The 18410-nt window shown below is 43.5% G+C and overlaps 1 protein-coding gene and 1 long non-coding RNA gene across 2 annotated transcripts in view; one reads left to right on the top strand and one right to left on the bottom strand.

Annotated features, from left to right (window-relative positions):
• Positions 1–18410, bottom strand: part of LOC311028941 (cadherin-10-like) — a 57039-nt gene that overhangs the window by 23497 nt on the left and 15132 nt on the right. The window contains exons 2-4 of the mRNA XM_084033757.1: positions 12832–13217; positions 3676–3970; positions 398–517 (exon numbers count right to left, since the gene is read on the bottom strand). Of these exons, the coding sequence (XP_083889883.1) occupies positions 398–517; positions 3676–3970; positions 12832–13068 (652 nt within the window). The 5' untranslated portion in view covers positions 13069–13217. The remainder of the gene's footprint in view (positions 1–397; positions 518–3675; positions 3971–12831; positions 13218–18410) is intronic.
• Positions 4355–18162, top strand: LOC311028943. The gene is made up of 5 exons (XR_014598813.1): positions 4355–4742; positions 5822–5946; positions 14032–14102; positions 14990–15440; positions 18100–18162. It is a non-coding gene; the product is annotated as an uncharacterized lncRNA (long non-coding RNA).

Genomic DNA, 18410 nt, shown 5'->3' with positions numbered 1-18410 from the left:
CTGGTTTGAAGTTAGCTTCCATAATTCAAGGTCAAGTTTACAGCTAAGCATTAATGTAATCTTAGTGGCTAATAGCATTTGTAGCATGGTAGCGTGGTACTAACCTGTCAATCACAAGGGAGCCACGCCCTAAAGCATACCCTTTAAGGGCTATTTGACTCTAAATATTCTAAGAAATATAACAATAATAGGATAATATTTTACTTGCTCCCAAACTAAATTAATTCAAATGCATTTAATCATCATCGAATCATCGTCATCGAATGATATTTAGAATTACTTGATTCTCATGAAGCAAGATAGAAACAATCATTTCTAGAAAGGTCTTGAAAAGAAGTTGGAGTTCACTTGATTGGCATATGGAGGCGTGAATACAAAGCAGCTACATGACACTGACCGGTTTCTGGGTCCACAGAGAAGTATGGCTGCCCCTCCAGGATGCTGTACACCACCCTGGCGCTGTTTCCATACGTGGCGTCGTCTGCGTCCGTGGCTGTCACCTGGATGACAGAAGTGCCTGCGGGGGAGAGGGGGGAGAAGAAGAAGATTCATGACAATGATTTAGATCAACTTTTCAATACTGCTGAAAATTGCCTGCTGGATAATTGGTCAAGCTGATGCACCTTCTGATGAGGTGTCGGATCCTCTTCTAATCACGCTCATGCAGAATGTGACTGATGATTTCTGTCCCTTTGCATTACCCAAAGCAATCTTTATCCTCGGCCACTTATACCCTTATACATGATTGATTTTTGCGAGTAATCGATAAGTCCTAATGTATTTTTCTAAGCATATCTCTCTCTAAGCATACAAGCGGCACCGATACCGGCTCTTTGCAAACCCCAAGAAGCCTATTAGTGTATCCAAAGATCTGGAGTGTCTAAGAAGCCAAATATCTGATCGCAGACGAACGACTGTGATCCATTTTCTCTTCCAGAGAGGCTGAAGCCCTATTTCAGCGGAACAAAGGGAAACGGTTAGCCAAGTGCTACCTCCCAAATGGCGCCTTGCGGGGCCAAGTATTGCCTCATTACATGCAGAAGAAAATTAATTGAGTAGAAATATTTAATGGCAAAGTGGTATAAATATAGAATTGTGCGATACAATGGGTTAACGACCCCGAGAAACTTCTCTAATTTGATGTCAGCTATGATCTGTAAGGGCCGAGAGGAGAGTTTCCTTCTTTTAAAATCAATGTCCTTCGTATGGATGAAGGATGGCGAGAAAAGAAAGAAGAAAAAAAAGGCGGGACCAAAAGAAGCAGAGAAAGAGAGAGAGAGAAAGACCACGGCTGTCTGATTTGGTGTAAGTGACAGTTCCTGACGATTCCTGAGCAAGTTCACCGAACCTTGATCACTAATACCTTTAACTAGGGAATTAGACTCAAAGAGGCTTTTTCTGACATGACGGCTTTTCGAAAATATCACTGATCCACATCAGCCATCTCATCGGCGACTTAAAGCTTTTGAGAAAAAAGAATCTTCTGACAACGCAGGTCAGGAATAAGCGTGACTAAATTACCTCGGCTGTCATCGTTCAATCCTCAAAGTCGCGAGAGTCCGAGAGAAGAATGTCAGAGCCGTGGGACTATAATGAAACTCAAAGTGTATGTCACATTTAAAGGGGCAGTGTCTCAACGCAGTCACTCGTGAACACATGCTCTGCCAAGCGGTGACATCACACCTCGGTTGTTGCCATGGGCACCCGTGCTGCCCTTAGATAAGTGCTGGCCTCTCTCTTGGGGTTGCTGAACCAAGTGACAACTCTGTCACATGTCTGAGCTGCAAGACCGATGTCCCTCAGTCCCCGAAGCTCGGCGGCTGCAGCAGCAGCAGAACAGAGAGTTCAAACCATGTTTTCATGCAAGTATTGATTAGGAGTCTTTTTATATTGTTTATCTATATTCATGAGGCCACTATGTACTTTTAGACTAAGAGCTTGAGCCAAAGTGCACGGTGAATTAAAGTTTAATTTGGTGCTGAATGATAATACGGGGTGAAAAAAAAAATGAAATGGTGCCGTCTCAGAAACTGGCTCTGCAGAAGTGGAAGCCGCGATTATTCACTGTGAAGACACAGTCGAACATTCTGGTAATTCAATTAAATACTGTTTTAATAAGATACAAAACTGTATTTAAAAGATTATCTGCACCAGTGCTGTAACCGTCACAGAGACGCTTTACCTTGTTTATTCTCTGGTCATAAAACAGCTCCTAGTCTCATTTAATTAGTCGGGCCCTCTTTGTTGAGTCTGCATCATTCTTATGATTGATAAAGTCCCATTGATCCGGTAAGACTGGCATTTTAGAAAACATCTCTATCCTATTTTAATCATAAGCCTTTTAATCCAGCTGCTTACACACACACAATCAGACACCTTCAGCTGTGTAAACACTCAATTTTTGTGTGTTTTATGATCAATAAATGTGGTTTTACATTTCTACATGCACCTCTCTTTGCCTAGTGCAGACACACAAATGTAGAATTTGCTTTCATACAAATGTTTTATGTGTTATAATTTTCATTAGTTAATTACTGATCTGCATTGTTATTTATTTATGCTATTATTGTATTAGATTGTATAGTAATATATTTGAAAAGTCTAAACAAATACAAAAAAACCAAAATAAATCAACATACAAGTTGCTACTCAAATAATCTTATGTAATATTTAAGTATGTATTCAATTATTCATCATTAATCAAAGCTTAGACAAACACATTAGTAAAACCATCTCTTATACTGCATTAGAAGGTGACATGAAAACGTATGTGTAATGTGGTTGAAAATAGATGCACAGCACTAATTATTTTTGTCGGAAAATGCATTTAAAATCATAAAAATGATTCATATGACAAAAGAAAAAATCCACTCAACTCAAGGTGCACTTTCTATCTTTTGTTCCAGAGATTTCATTTCACAGAATCAGCAGATGGTTGGGATTTCTGCTGCTAAAGGCCATGGCGCTTCAGTAATTTTTACTTTCAGTTTGCTTCGAATCAACAAAATCTTTTGTATCTGTATATATTCCAGCAGCCACATGAAGACAATTACAAAGTCAGCCTGCTATCACTTTGAAAGTATATCCAGGATTAAAGGCCTTGCGTCCCAGCAGGATTTGAAACTTGTACATGCATTTATCTTCAATAGCCTCGGCCACTGTAATGGCGTCTTTACAAGTCTCCCTAAAAGATCGATTGGACAGCGACACTGCTGCTGGGTCAGTTCTGCTTTCTGTCACCAGAGTCAAAACAGTTCATTTTTCAGGAACAAAGTCCAAGAAAACTGCAACTCTCACTTCTTTTAAATCAAGGCTGAAGACTTTTCTGTTGGCCGCTGACTTTTATCGAATAATGTCTTACACTGCAGTGTGACTATTATTCTTGTATTTCTGTACGTGTCTTATTCGATTTTAGCTTGTTTCATTTTCTATTCTGCTGGATTTTTAATGCTTGGTGTTAATTGCACTTTAATGTGACCATTTTATGAATTTCTTTCATTGGCACTTTGTCCTTGGACCTTTTATGTAAGGCACTTTGCATTGCCTTGTTGCTGAGATGTATAGAAATGAACTCGCCTTGCCTATCAGGACACCTTTGAGAAAATGAATGATGATAATGAATACCTCACAGCCCTATAGTACACGCAACATGAGGGATTTACGGCAGGAACTCACCGATCTCAGACATTTCAGGGACTCTGGCCATGTACGGGTCCTTGGTGAACCGAGGCTCGTTGTCATTGATGTCGTGGATCTTGATGACGAACTCAGACTGACCCTCGAGTGCCTCGTTGGTGAAGCGGTTGACGGCTTTGGCGTGGAGGACGTAGTAGGCCTTCTCCTCCCGGTCCAGCCTCTTGGTGGCGTGGATGTCCCCCGACTTCTCGTCTATCTTGAAGAGGGACCCGGCTCCCTCCCCTGTGAGGACGTACCTCACGCTTCCGTCTCCTCGATCGGAATCCGAGTGAAGCTGTGGGCAAAAAAAAAAAAGAAAAAGGTGGATCCCTGCAGCACCAAACAATTGTTTATGGCATTTCCATTTTAAGAAATGTCCACTTTTCGGCTCTCTATTGCTAATTGTTATAGACAGTCAGCTCGCTCTTTCCCGGGAACTATAGTTGGCACGAGCAGAAATAGCCAGAGTGAGTCCAAGAAAAAAAACATCACATGGCTGGATGCACTCTTTGATTGACAGGTGATCTCTGAAAAGTGCACGGCAACAACAATAAAAAACATCCCGACAATAAGCACTTTATACCGAGGGTGTCAAGCAAATCAAATTTCAAACTAACAGTTTTCCACTTAAGTATTTCTGAAACACCGTGCACATATCAGTGATCTGACCAATCAGGACCCTTGCAAGGGAACACTGACAGCTTTGATAAGTGTGTTTGATGTTATTTAGCTGGATTCATATCATCTTTCAGTGAACTGTCATCACGTCACACCGATACATATTTTCCCGTGGCTTCACCTCGTCTCTGTGAAACTCACAACCTGCCAACAAGAAAAGAAAAAAGAGCCGGAGCGTTTTAAAAATGTTGCGTTCACTGGCACGCAGGTTGTCAACGTGCTTTTTTTTTTTATCACAGGCCCCCACGGTGGCATTTTCACAGTGCTGTAAAACAGAATGCCGGCGGTTCAAAGTCTGTGAAGTACCAGCAGGATCACGTCTGCTGCCTGCCAATCCCTGATGGATCAGCAACATGACCAACATGCCAGAGGACCACCAGAGTCCACTTGTCTGCGGAGTTTCTCATTATCATTTGCTCTCTCCCTCTCTATCGCCTGTTTAATTTTTATTTAATTTTTTTTTTTTGCATGAACAGCAGCTTAGCATGCGCTGACATTTTAATTCCACCGCCAAATCCCCCCAACATATTTATCTCAGAGAACTCATCAAAAGCTTGTCCAGTCGTTTCCCCTCCCACTGCTTCCCCTGCCTACTTCCCTTTCCCCCCTCTTTAATACCCAAGGACATGGTAATAATTGCGGGGGAGGGGGGGTAAAGGGCAAAAAGAAGGGCACGTGTTCACAGAGTACAAACTGAGGCAAACGCTACCTGAATGTTTACGCCGATGAGTGGGCACCGGTACGTGATTCTGTGGTCCGCCGGGTTGAGACCTCATTAACTTGAGTGAGCTGCCACGTTTTTGATTTTTGACAGCCGGAATGCACATTGTCCTTTTGAGATGTTGTTGTGTCCACGTTCTCGTCTCTGCCCCCGGGCGGACGGACGGACTAAGGGGGGGTGGGGCTATTGTGCGCGGCAGCCGGGTCACGTGGGAGTGCGCTGCAAAGTCTCCCTTCTCATCATATATTAAAAAAGCTTTTCATCCCAGGTGCTCGGAAGCTTTACTAATTCATGCTGTTATATCAGGGCAAAGCTGGCACATGCGAGACGAACAGCTTTGAGGATTAGCATCTTTAACACTATTTTGTTCGCCTGCTTGAATGCTGGTGGGAAAAAAAATGACTGTTTTAATTTTTTTTTTTGGGGGGGGGGGGTCCTTCTTATTCGTATTCCCTCTGTCTAACCAAGCCAGGAGAACGTTCTGCAGAATTTTATTTGTTTTCTATTCTGCTTTACAGTACGTGCCTCCAACAGCAACTCACTTGGCTGAAAACAATCCACTTCAACATTATTATCTTTCCCCCACTGTTATAGCCGCAATGTTCTTTTCTATGATTGTGTATCAAGCTGCCTATCTCTGCCAGCACAACAATTCAGTTAATAACCGTTGAGTCCTCTCCTTTCGGCCGAGATGGGAGATAGACAGTGTGACATATGCTGTGTTGACTGTCATTTCTTTGGAAACAGAGAAATCGTGTGGTTCAGAAGAGTTTCCTCCTCGCCCCCCTGAAGGATATTATGAGGCAGCTCGGAGTATCGAACTCCAGGGCCCGCTGCTGTGACCCCGTCCCTCCCAGTTGCCCACCTTGCTGGTAAGAAGAATTTACTGCAGCCCTTCTCCTCAAATTAAGAGGGAAAAAAACCTCTCCCTGAAATCAATGTGGCAGCCCAACGTGCATTCACAATGGCCCTTTGATCAATTTATATCGAAAATACAATTAAACTGTCACAGGGGGGAGAGAAGAAAGCCACATGTGCATTCAGTATGGTCACCAAGAAGCTCTGGCACATCAATAGCTTCCCTTTTGTCCTTTGCCCTCCTATGGTACCAAATCGTAAAAAAAAGGCAGAGAGCATGACGCTATGTTCATGGACACTGTGATTTCTGGTCTTTTTTTTGTAAAGGCAGAGGACACTGGAAAAAAAAAATATGCATCTCATCAAGTCATTTCTTTATATAATAGTGGCCTAAAAGATATTTTCATAAATGTTTGACATTTTGTGAAATATGTTGGAATAAGCATAGACTTGATGAGAAAACGCTGCCTCGTGATTACAAGCTGGTTAGCTTAGCTTAGCATAAATTTGCTGTTTTTTCACTTCAGTTTTCTCATGGATGAAACAAATAACTGTTAATAAGTGAGCATCACACAAATAGGTTCCATTGCTTGTCCTCATAGTCCTAATAGAACCTTCGGTAAAGGGTCCACATGGAACCCTATCACAGGGCTCTACCTAGGAACCAACCATCTGAAAAATAAAATGTTCCACACAGAACCCTCTTTGGAGGTTCTATACATAACCTTTTCACCTTCTTAGGGTGCTAACAAGAACCCACCCAGGGCTTTTTCTTTTTTCACTCTTTTAGATTCAAAGGGTTTCATGTAGAACCCTTAAGGGCTGGGCTGAAGCGGTGGTGTGTACCAACAATCACAGCTTTTTGGGGAGCATTTCTTGGTGTTTCATTTAACACCCACTTTTCCACTCTTGTTGCTAACTTAAGCTAACAGGCAGCTTGTTGTAGCCTCATATTTACTGTATAGACACGATATTAATCTTTTCATCTAACTTCCTTAAACCTATTTACAAAAACTATTACTATTCCTCCTTTGAAAAAAAGTGAAACAGTCTTCAGTTGTGAAAACAAACTGTTTGCAACAGAAAGTAAATGTTTTAAAGTCATTTTCTAAACAGCAGTGACTGTTTCTTGAGTGGAAAAGCATCAAGGGAAGTGACTGCACTCGATCTCAGAGTTGCATTGGAAACATTGGAAACGTTCTTACGTTTCTAAGAAATGACTAGCAAAAGATGTCTTTGTAACTGTGAATCAACTATGAAGAGAACTATTGAGCATGCACTCAAACCATTCTAACATCAATGACATGCTGTATGTTTCAAAACCTTCCATTCAATTAGCGTTAGAGTGATACCATCCTATTTCCAATGGATTGCTTTTTTTTTTTTGCACAGTAGAAGACATTTCTTTTTTCTATGCCTACATGCTTCCAGTTTGAAGTGTGCTGAGAAGTGAAGTGGTACTCATCAGACATCTGTGCATGAGAACTTAGCAGTGAGCCGTCTTTGTTTGTGAAATTAATCAGCTTCAAGTGCAGCAAATGTTAGCGCAGATTCGGTCTGGCCGCCATTTGTGCTTCACTCGAGTTAGGCCAAAAAGATGGCACTGGAAATGGGCTGCTTAGGGCAATTAGCCAGTTAGCCTTTAAGGCCCTGTGTCCTGGCCTGTCGGGAACTGGCTGCCTTCTATGTAGCCAGATGGTAGCCTCAGACTGTGCACAAAAATAGCCGATCAAATGTCTGTTGATGTGTAAACTTGAGATATGTGGTCTGAGCTGCAGAGACTTGAAGGTGAAAATGTCAGTTAACATATATTTCTCTCTTGTGGACATCTGACATCTTGTGTTTTTTTGCTTGCATAATTTTCAGCATGTTATCTTTTAATTACAGCCATTTCTCAACAGCTTGTATTCACTTGGCTGCAGGGCCGTAGCCGAGGTCAAGTCCTCAGTCTTGGTTCTGGTTGCAATTTGGGTGATTTTAAGAAACCCAAGTAGTTATTTACAATGTGTACAATGACACACAAACAAATTATTTAAATAAATAAATATATTATAAATAAACTATTTGTAACATAATAAAAAATGTTCAACATTATTTAAAACAGTGCAAAATATTTTTTTTCACCAGTTACATTTGTCTTGATTGTGCAATAACTTGGATTGTCCTTTATTTTATTAAGATACAGATATTATTGCAAAATGATTGAAAAAAATGTATTACTAATGGCAAGACGCTGAAATAATATTCATGCATAGGAAGATTTTAGTTTCCTTTTTCAAGAATAATTATGTTTTACAGCTCAATTTAAAAATAAATTACTTAATGTAACATTGCATTTTTAGTAGTGCAAACAGTAGTGTAGAAATTTTTGAATATCATCTTTGAGACCATTAAGTAGGCTGATTAAAAATAGAGAAAATATCATTAAATGATGGTGAAATATTGGCGGATTTGGCAGTACAACCAACATCCTGATTCCAGCCCTGCTTTGCTGTCATTTGCCCCTTATCTGGACACAACTTGGCCAAGTAACTACTTGACTGGGGAGACAAACTCTGACTGTTTGATGATAGAAAATGAATTACTCTCACCCTGACAAAACCAACAGGTGTTTGAAACCGTAGTCGGCAGGTAATAGCATGGAAACAATTGCAAGGTGCTGTGGCGATGTCGACGTATCTCACTCAGACATCGTTTTGCTCCTGCGTTGTTGTCAGACAGATGTTTGCCCGGTCTGGTCGCCACATGACCTCATCAGACCCTTCCCTCCGCCAGCGCTCACGCAGTGAAGGCGAAGAGCATAATTGAAGTCGGCCCCCTCCCGGCACACAAGCAGGAACTTATCGCCTCATCAACAAACACTGCCAATGTGTGCTCCAGGTCGCCACTGGAGACCGCAGGGGTTGCCATGGTGCGGGTACACCCAGGCTTGCGCCATATTGCAAACTCCTTGCCTCTTTGCCAAGGTGAGCAGCTGGTGATGGAGGGGGAACATGAACAGAGACCAAAAAAAGAAAAAAAGAATCACCCCAACCTCTACAAACAAACACAAATAAAATCCCTGCACCTTTCCACTCCGCTGCCATAAGAAGCTTGAGTCCTTCCCCCGGGTCGCCTCAACCGCTGAATCATACAGGACTGGGAAGAATATTATGTCTGGGTTCATCTGCCTTTCCCCCCCCCTTTCCTCTGATTTCCATCCCATTACCGGAGGCTAGTGTTGCAGGCGTGCACGATCGCATGCACAACATTTTTTTTTTTCCACATGCAGAGAGCATTGCTCACTTGCGAGGGACTGTGTTGAGGAGTCTACCCAGCAGACCCAGAACCACTGGGGCCTATCAAGGGCTGTAAATACTTTATGAGATATGATAGTACAGCACAAACACTCCTAAACCACAGGCCATTAACCATTTTCAGTGGATATGTGCCCTTTGGTAAAGTAAGAAATAATGAAATAAACAAACAATCTCTTCCCCCAGTGACAGCCTGGGCCCTCCGAGGCCTGTATGCAGCTCGCCTGCTAATGAGAGGCAGCATACGATTCCCTCTCCTGCAGGAAGGGGAGAACAAAAAAATCATTGGCCAATACAGCAAGATTAGCAAGATTAGCAGCCAACCAGCTCCACAACAAGACACCGCCAGAGTCTCCTGTTCCCCTTCATCTCGATCGCTTCCCTTAATTCCTTCCTGTTCCGATTGCTTTTGTTACGCTTGTTCAGGAAAGATTAAACTTGCATTTGTTAGCGCTTTCACAACTTGATAAAGCCGTTGTGAAAAAAGAAAGAATGAGAAAATATAACGGGGGGGGGGGGATTTGAGTTTACCAAATAACTGGAGACGGGATGTTGTAATTCAAGTGTAGTTTCATCATTCTATTTTTTTTACTGTGTGTCAAGAGCTGCTCCCTTGTTTATAATAACCTGCCATTGTGTTATTTCCAATTCATTCTTTTCCCCGCTAACAAAAGTGGTTTTACTCCATACTGTTTTCTCTGGTTGCCATGCCGCCACTCGCAATGACAAAAACCTTTCCTTTTGTGTGTGATTTTTTTAAATTTTTTGTATTATTTTTTTTAGACCAAATACATTGTGAGACTATGGCCTCCACTTGAGGATACAGATGGTTGTTTTGTCATACGTTCAACTCGAAAGCCACTCACTCCCGTTTGGGGACTCGTTCATCACTTGTACTTTATCAAGCAATTAACAAACAGTAATTGCAATCAGATAAAAACTCAGCGTGCCGCAATCCTATATGACGACTGGCTGCTGAGCTGACAATGAGGAGGAGGCTCCCAGCTGCATGCACTTGGCAGGAACAACAAGCGCCCTGAGTCAAGATTAAGTGTGGTGCTCGAAGGTTGATGCCTTAATGGCGTCTTCAGGAGACGAGCTCTTAGGCCGCAGCCTCTGGCTCTCTAAGTGTACCACACTCAGATAATCCATTCCTCGTTCGCCATTAGTCACTTTACAAGCTAAAAGGACGAGTTGCACATCAATCATCACTCTGTGAAGCCAAAGTGGTTTGATCACGCTCGGTACTTACTTCTGATCTTCATTCTCTCTCTCCCTCACTCTCTCTCTCTCTCTTTTTGTTCTTTTCAACTTTTTTTTTTGTTCTTACGTCGTATTTGCTCGACCTCCTATCTTACCGAGTGTTGTAATCCTTTTAGGCAGGGGCTGAAAGTCAACCCCTCACTCCGGGAGGACGTATGTTGCGGAATCTCATTTGGTTGGATGACTCTATCCTCGGCGGACACGCGATAGGAATGCAAAGCACTAGGCCCCATTGAACTCGCCACACAAAACAGCCTTTCTTCCTCCTCAGTCGTCCTGACCTTGCAAACGATGCTTCACAATCTCCTCAATTACAGTAGGTTGGAAGAGGAGACTGATAGCTTGACTTCCGCTACGCCGCATGTAAAGCAAGCATTATTTGCCCCCCCCCCCCCATGGTATCTGGGTCGACGCTGTGTTTTCGTTTTGTTGAGCAAATAATACCTTGGGAGGAAGTCGTGTTTGACTCTAGGGCGAGACAGACGCTTTGGGACGGCTTGATGTGAGTGGAATGGACGTGGCGCGAGCCGCCACAGAGCAGACAGTAAGCACAAAACACATTGGACAGCCAGCAACAAACAAAGCCCGAGGATGGATGGATGGAAGTCCGATATATGAGCATCAGCCGAGCGGAGTATCACGTCACGGCTAGTCTATGATGATGGCAGGGTTGCTGTATTCTCAGAGACAGCATGATACACTTGTGTACGGGATGAGCATCTCATTAAGAGCAGATCTTCTCCTTTGAGTTTGTAGGGGAAGATTACCGGCTCTACAAATCCATTATGCTACTCAGAAAAAGGCACCACACCAAGTAGCTTTTGCCCCTGTGGCTCTATTATAGAAACTGAACTTTTCAAAATAGTTGCATGACAAATTGAGATTTTTTGTGTGTGACAGTAATATGCAAATAAGGCAATACGTGGCAACATTTGCATTCACTTGGATTGATGGATGGGGAGGATTTATAAAGAAAAAAAACAGACAAACACGCTGTTTTCATGAATATGTATTGACAAGAAAGTATATAATGAGACGTGTTTTTTTTTATAAATGGGGAATAAATATACATTTTCAAATGTCGGCATGTGACAAGTTCACGTCGCGTTGCGTAGACAATGGCTTTGTGGAAAACAAATTCCAGAAGATTAAACACAAGACACCGAGGAACACACACAGAATGAGGGATAGAGACGGAAGGAGGCTGGAACCTGCAGTTCAAAACGTACAATTTGTGAGATGGAAGCTGTGGCTCGTTGCAAATATCTCACATGTGTCATTTACAGTGAGTGCTCACTTCTGCGGTGTCTTCACTTAGAGATCAATTATCAACTCAACAGCGTAGCAAGTGTGTCTAGGGGTCCTAATGATGAAGTTTGAGCTCCTGTATGTGCCACGTTTCTTCTGTTTCTTTTCAACTATAGTTGGTGGTGGGGCCGCACGTTGCGTTATGAGAACGCAAAATAGACTCGTCACGGCTCGCTCTTACACGTCATGCAACAACGTTTTAGCTTGGCATGACAGGGAGACTTGCATGGTTCTCTTGATGATAATCTAGTGTTTCAGATTAATAACTTATCCTCGAGGTAGGCTATTCTTTTTTTAGCCCAGAGGCCTCGCCCCCTGATGGCCAGCAGAGAGAATGCAAGTTTAAGGCACTTTAAGGCACCATTGGCTTCACTTTTCAGAACGAGTCATGTGACGATCAACACCAACAATTCCCTTTACTGACATGGCAACATGTCAACCTTTACTTTTAGTTTCACACAGGGCACGAACAACAGTCTCCTAAATGAAAGTCCTGTGTTTGTGTTGTTTGTTTGACCCGACTGCCTTTCTCCTTGGGTGGACTATCTCACTCTTTGATCCCATCTGTTTGCTCTTCCCATAATGCATCATATACAAATGCTCACACACTGAATGAGAGTCAGCATCAGACGCCAAGGAACACTAACCAGGCTGTTATTTAACGCCTTGGCAGTGAGAGCGGGTTTGTAGAACACAGCATGTATGTGAGATTGTGTGTTGAGTGTGACGATATGGAAAAACAAATCACTGTCATCCTGGCCAAAATAATTGTGATGCGACATTATACCGAATCATATAAATACACTTAAATCTCTTAAAATGGCACTTATTAAGTTAAGACAGTATTTTTTAGGATTCAGAACAATTGAGTTATTGTTTGTTTGATTTTGTTTTTTATCACAATCCACTCCCAAACCCTATATGGTCCCATCCCTGCTGAGTGTGCAGCTGTAGTCTCTACTGCTGATGTGGCGGTGTGGTTCTCTGTGAGTCTGATAAAGAAAAAGCAGAGAAAAGGTGCTCTGTACCTACCTTTCCGACATACTGCATGTCCGTCCCCATGTACTCCTCCAGCAAAAAGAACTGGTTCCACATCCAACCTCGTTTGGAGCGCCTGAGCGGCACTCCGTTGGCGTCTTGTCCCGTCAGCCCCGTGGACCCCTTACGCCCCCCTGTAGTCCTTCGCAGGGCCCTGAGCCCGTACCCTGGAGAGCTGAGGTGGGCCACAGCCCACAGCACCATCAACACACAGACTTTCCTTCTATCCATGGCCACAACACCACAACCTTCTCTCTTCTCCCCACCTCTTGGTGGTCTGTGTCCGCTGGTTTTTGGTCAGGGTAACGGATCAGTCCACATGCTGTAATCAAGTGAAGCAGGGACGGCTCCTCACACTCATACGGGGCGGCAAACAGCACCTGGAACATTTACAGAGAAAAACAGTGTCAATACTTGGAGGGGAGGCAGCAATTTGTTACTGCTCAAGCTCTTGTTTTGTTTCCTAACCTGTGGTCAAGACCAACTCAGTGGAGGCTTAGCAGCACTTATAAAATTGAGTCAATACCAAGTGGCGATGGGGAGCGAAGAGACAATAAAAAATAAAAACTTCTTGAGATTTCTAGATCTGTGCTAAAAATCCATGAAAGCATACAAATTAAGTGAAACCCAAAATAAGTAAACTATGAATAAACACCATGAACAAGAAATTAAAACGCAAAAATAAATGACAAAACTCTCTAACCCTTTGCTTTTCTTTATATTATTTTTCCTATGCTGTTCTTTTTATTTCTTTCATTTTGTTTTGTTTCCACTTTGGATCCAAAATATGATGAAGCGGTAGATCTGAGGTGATCATTGACATCAGCACTAACTTCATAAAGCCAGCCCCGAGTGCCAATATTGGCAAAATCCAAGAAAAATGCACACATGATTGAATAAACCTTATGATTTGCTTCGAACAATTAGGCATTTTTGTTGTTGTCTTGCGTTGTTGTCTCTAGCAATCCAGTGCAGACTTTCCTTTACAGCGGTGCACCTTCGGCCTGCTTAGCAGGTCAGGGAGAGACGTTCAGTGTGGAAGGATCCTCTCGTGGGAACCCTCCCCATCGTTAGCTGGCACTCTCCGGGCGTATTTCCTCCGCTCTAGATCGGCTTGGAAAGGCCGAGGGTGAAGGTGGAGCTTTACAGCATCACTCACCCGTACCTCACTGTGCCCTCTTTCCCTCTTTTCAGGAGGGATGGAGTTGCCTGCTCCCAACAAGGCCCACCTGACCGATCTTTAAACCCACATTTACCATTCTACTGTAAGTCTGGCATCACCATTCATATCTATACAAACAATGCGTTTATGATTCAATGTTCACTAAACCACTAAATAGTTTACAAGACAGCAAAGTTCTTCACAGACCTCGCCTCTGAAATTTGCTCTCCAAGCACATCAGACTAATGAATGGTAATGGTAGTCTACAAAATGTTCCTTCTAAACATAGGATGAGTAATCCTGCAAATAATCATGATCTCAATATTGACCAATGTAGTCCTGATTGTGATCTGTTGCCATAATTGAGCGGCTCTATTTTGAGCAATCAAGTTGAGGTAAAAACAAAAAAAGACACATGCTAGAGAGCAGATAAATCTGTAACACAGCGGTGCACTTTTCTGCTGCAGCGCGCACACACATCCATACATTCCCATCCACACAATCCCTGATGTACATTCATTCACACCCACACATCCTGCATGTTGACTGTCAGTCAACTGATTGATGGGCAGGCTAAGTGCTGCCAAACCTGATAAATATCCGATTAGGAATATTACACATCAACATATTGGCTTACATGTTGTACGGCATGTGTTGAGCTACTTTATCTGCATTAAGCCGCCTGAATCAACATCTAATAGAGTGCAAGGCTCAATGTGGAGCCGCCTATCCTATCTTTTTAAACAATCTGCCTCGGCACACTTTGTTATCGGACCCAGCAGAATGCCAATGGGAGACCCTGGGCAATGTCAACCCCAGTTTATTACCTAAAGATCAGTGTAAAGATACTGAACAAAATGACTGTTTGCAAAAGCACAGAGAAGGGCCCTGATGTGGGCAGTGGGATATCTCCGCTCTCAATCATTTCTCTTTTTTTTCTTCTCCCACACATCTACTCTCCTTTTTTTCTCTGTCCGCCGTCCTCCGAAGGCCAACGCAGAATGCGCTGGCGAAATGTGTGAAGGAAATGGAACAAGAGGAACAGAGCAGGACGGAGGTGGAGGAGAAGGAGGGGAAGGAAGAATGAGAAAGAAGGCCATGTATTCTGCTTTTGTTCTCATTATTCCTCCCCGGCTGGCCGATATCCAGGCCGCCAGTCTTCCTCGGCTGGGGTTTTGGTAGGAGGGTTATCAGCCGTCCGCTGGGGAGTGTCTGCAACTCTCCTTCATATCGCATGTTCTCAGAAGCCTGGTGGGGAGGGGGGTGCTGTCTAGCCCCAAAGTATGGCGAGACTGGCCGGCTTTCCCCGTACAGTATGATGGGGGAACGAGCAGACGACATCTTTGGACATGAATTAAGTACCCTGACCTGCATGCAGGAGTGAAGTCAGACTGAGGGGAGTGAGGGAAGTGGAGCAAGAGAAGAGGAGCGAGAAGAAAAGGTGTCGGAGGGGGGAGCGGGACTTCTTAACGCCGGCGATAAGTTTAGTATCTGAAAATCTGATACAGTAGAAATAAAGACCCATCAAGCAACGTAACAAAACAGCCGCTGAGCTTTTTTTTTATGCAAACAGATGTCTCACCACATCGACTGGGAAAGCTTTAGAGCAACTTTGGTACAGGGGACTTTTGATGTCAGCTGGGTGTCTTTGTTGGCACGATAAACAAAATACAGTAGCTGCATATTTCACTCCGGCACCAGTTTGTCAAGCTGTTCGCGGTGAAGAAGGATTCAGTTCAAAACATGATGGAGAGTTGTCTCTGTCTGTTCTGGCAGAGGTTCATAAAGACAGTTTCACTATCTTGTTGTATGCTTTCACTCCTACGAGCCTATCCCAAAGAACGGCACCGAATCCGGCATCATAGAGATCAGGGCTGCCCCCTCTTAGTTGGTAAGTCCACCGGATGTTTTCGTCAACTAAGAGTTCTTTAGTCGACTAATAGTAGTCTGGTCAAGTAATGAGTATTTGCCATGTTTTGATAGAGAAAAAACAGCAAATTGTTCAGGTTGCCTTTGTACGGTCGCCAGCAAGGGAAACGTGCTACAATAGCCGAAAGCATTTCCATTAAGAGAAATAGCTTAGAAACAGTGTGTTTTTGTAGCAGGAATAAAAGTGTAGTCAAGAAGATATAAAAACGTACGTTTTAATGTTTGTCCTGAGTCTTTCATGAATTAAGCCATTTCATCTAGCGCTCTCCCTAAAGGCCTGGAGAACTTCCCTTGTGTAGACTAGATTTGCAGCGTCTTTCTGTCGCATTTGTTTTCCAAGTTATGTGGTTTTGTTTTACTTTAGTTGCATTCTTCTTCATTTTCAGCAGATTTCCATTGTTGCATTTGTTGGATTGGGATGCGTTCTGAAGCTGCAGCACAATTCTCACAATGGAAAATTGTAGGCCGTTGTAGAGCGTCTTGGCGGCCACTGTACTTGTCAAGGCATCACTCTATCTGCTGCTTTTTTTGTATTGACAGTGGATAATTGCATGTCTGCTTTGTGGGATGACTTTGGAGATTTGGGCCAAACCCACTTCAAACTGCCTCAGTGGACTACTCCTATCCTTTAAACAAATGACATTTCCCTGTAGTTGTTTAGATGTGATGGTAAGAGTGGAATTTCAGCATATCCCCGAAGATGCTAACGGAAAGTTTTTAGAAATCAGATGTAGTTACCGTGACAACACTAAGGGGCAAACAGGGGAGAGGTAGAAACGTCCTGTCAGAGCAGCGTCAGCAGTCAGGCTGGGAGACCGGCCCATCCATTACGCTACCTGTCTTCCAGAGGCAGCCAAGGCATGCCCTGCTTTCCCCTTATGAGGCAAATTGCGAGCGGTTGAAGCTTGGGGTTAGGTCCCCTCTTTCTCTATTTCCCTCATGCGCTGCTGTTTATAGCACACACACACCCCGCACTCCCCCCTCCAGCCTCCCCATCCCCCTGCTGCTGCCTACTTTGCTTGCATAGGCCTGAGCTGATATGCATTATCGCTGGGCTTTTCGCTGAAAGCCAGTCACTTTGCATGTGTCCTCTGCCTGGCTCAGCACGGGTAGGGGAGGGGTGGGGGAGACTCCCGGGTCAACAGTGCGTGTGCTGATGGAGGCAGGTGAAAGTGAGATGGACTGTCAAGCTTCTTAATAGCACCCGTAGAGAAATAGTCTCTCACCACTCTCTACTTTCTCTAAGCTGCAACTCTCATGGCAGAAGCTCTGTTTCCTATCCAAATTTGCTACATGACTGGATGTTTTTCCCCGTGTGCTCTCTCTAGTATTTCCCTTTTTATTTGCCCCCCCCCCCCCCAGTGCACTCGACTTTATGAATTTAGTTAATTGACGCTGGTGAGGAGCATGTGGGACTTTGAGCTATTGATTTGCTGTAGGCTTCAGCATAGTTGGAAATACCAGTTGGTCTCTGGGGTAGACTCATGAAGCTTTCTACCTCGAGTCCCCCAGCACTGGGAAGACGGCCTTTTCAATAGATTTCTTCATAATGTCACCGTGGAAAGCTAATGCTCTCACTGTATGGAGGGCTCCGCCGTCCCTAAGGAGTGCTCGCCCCTTGACCACATTTGTCATACCCCGGAAGCCACATTGTACAGCTCCCTGCCCTGATAATTCTCTTGACAAGGGACCAGTAGTAAGTCTGCTAAAGCTTTATTTTGCGACGTTGAAAAATGTCACAGCGGGTTACGAATGCTATGGTGCTGCATGTATCCCGGTGGCTATGACAAAATGCCTGCCTCTTTATATTTGAAATTGATGTTGAAAAAGGAAGATGGAGGGAGACGTGTTTCTAACGATGTGGATCTCATTCGCTGTACTGGCTTCTATTGGCACCAAGTTAATTACTCAGATTAATGATGACAATGAGGACTTAGCAACATCGCTAAGAGGAAGTGTGATAGGTCAAGAAACACGAGCCGTCAGGCAATCAGAAGTTTGGTATTAATCCCCAGTTTAGCTGCAATGAATTGGAAGAGAATAACAGTTTTTAGTCTTGGTTCAACTTTGATCTACCGTAAATTCTGTTGTTGTTGGGCACACAGTTTTTTTTGCTGATCATTATCAACATTTCAGCTGCGATCACATTCAGTTTTTCTGTGTTTTTAAAGACAGGTCGGGCTGCTGACAATGAGGATAGTCCACCCATTTGACTCCTAGAAGGGAGGCGCGGCGACGACTATGTCCACGACCGCAGGAGGTGGTGGGGGTGCTGTACAGCTCACGGGCGCAGCCGAGAGTCACCTTCACCTGATGCCTTTCCTATTCAGCAAAAGGGCGGCCATCATTGACCCACTGAGTTGAATTCACCCGAGCAGACTTCATGGATCCCGTCCTGTTGTATAAAAATATTTTTTATATTATATTATATTTTTTTAGCTCATTATGAAACTGTGGCTGTGTCTATTAATCTGATCAAATT

This window comes from Eutrigla gurnardus, assembly GCF_963514095.1.
Source record: "Eutrigla gurnardus genome assembly, chromosome: 18".
Lineage (NCBI taxonomy): Eukaryota > Metazoa > Chordata > Actinopteri > Perciformes > Triglidae > Eutrigla > Eutrigla gurnardus.
This window is presented reverse-complemented; position numbering and strand designations above follow the sequence as displayed.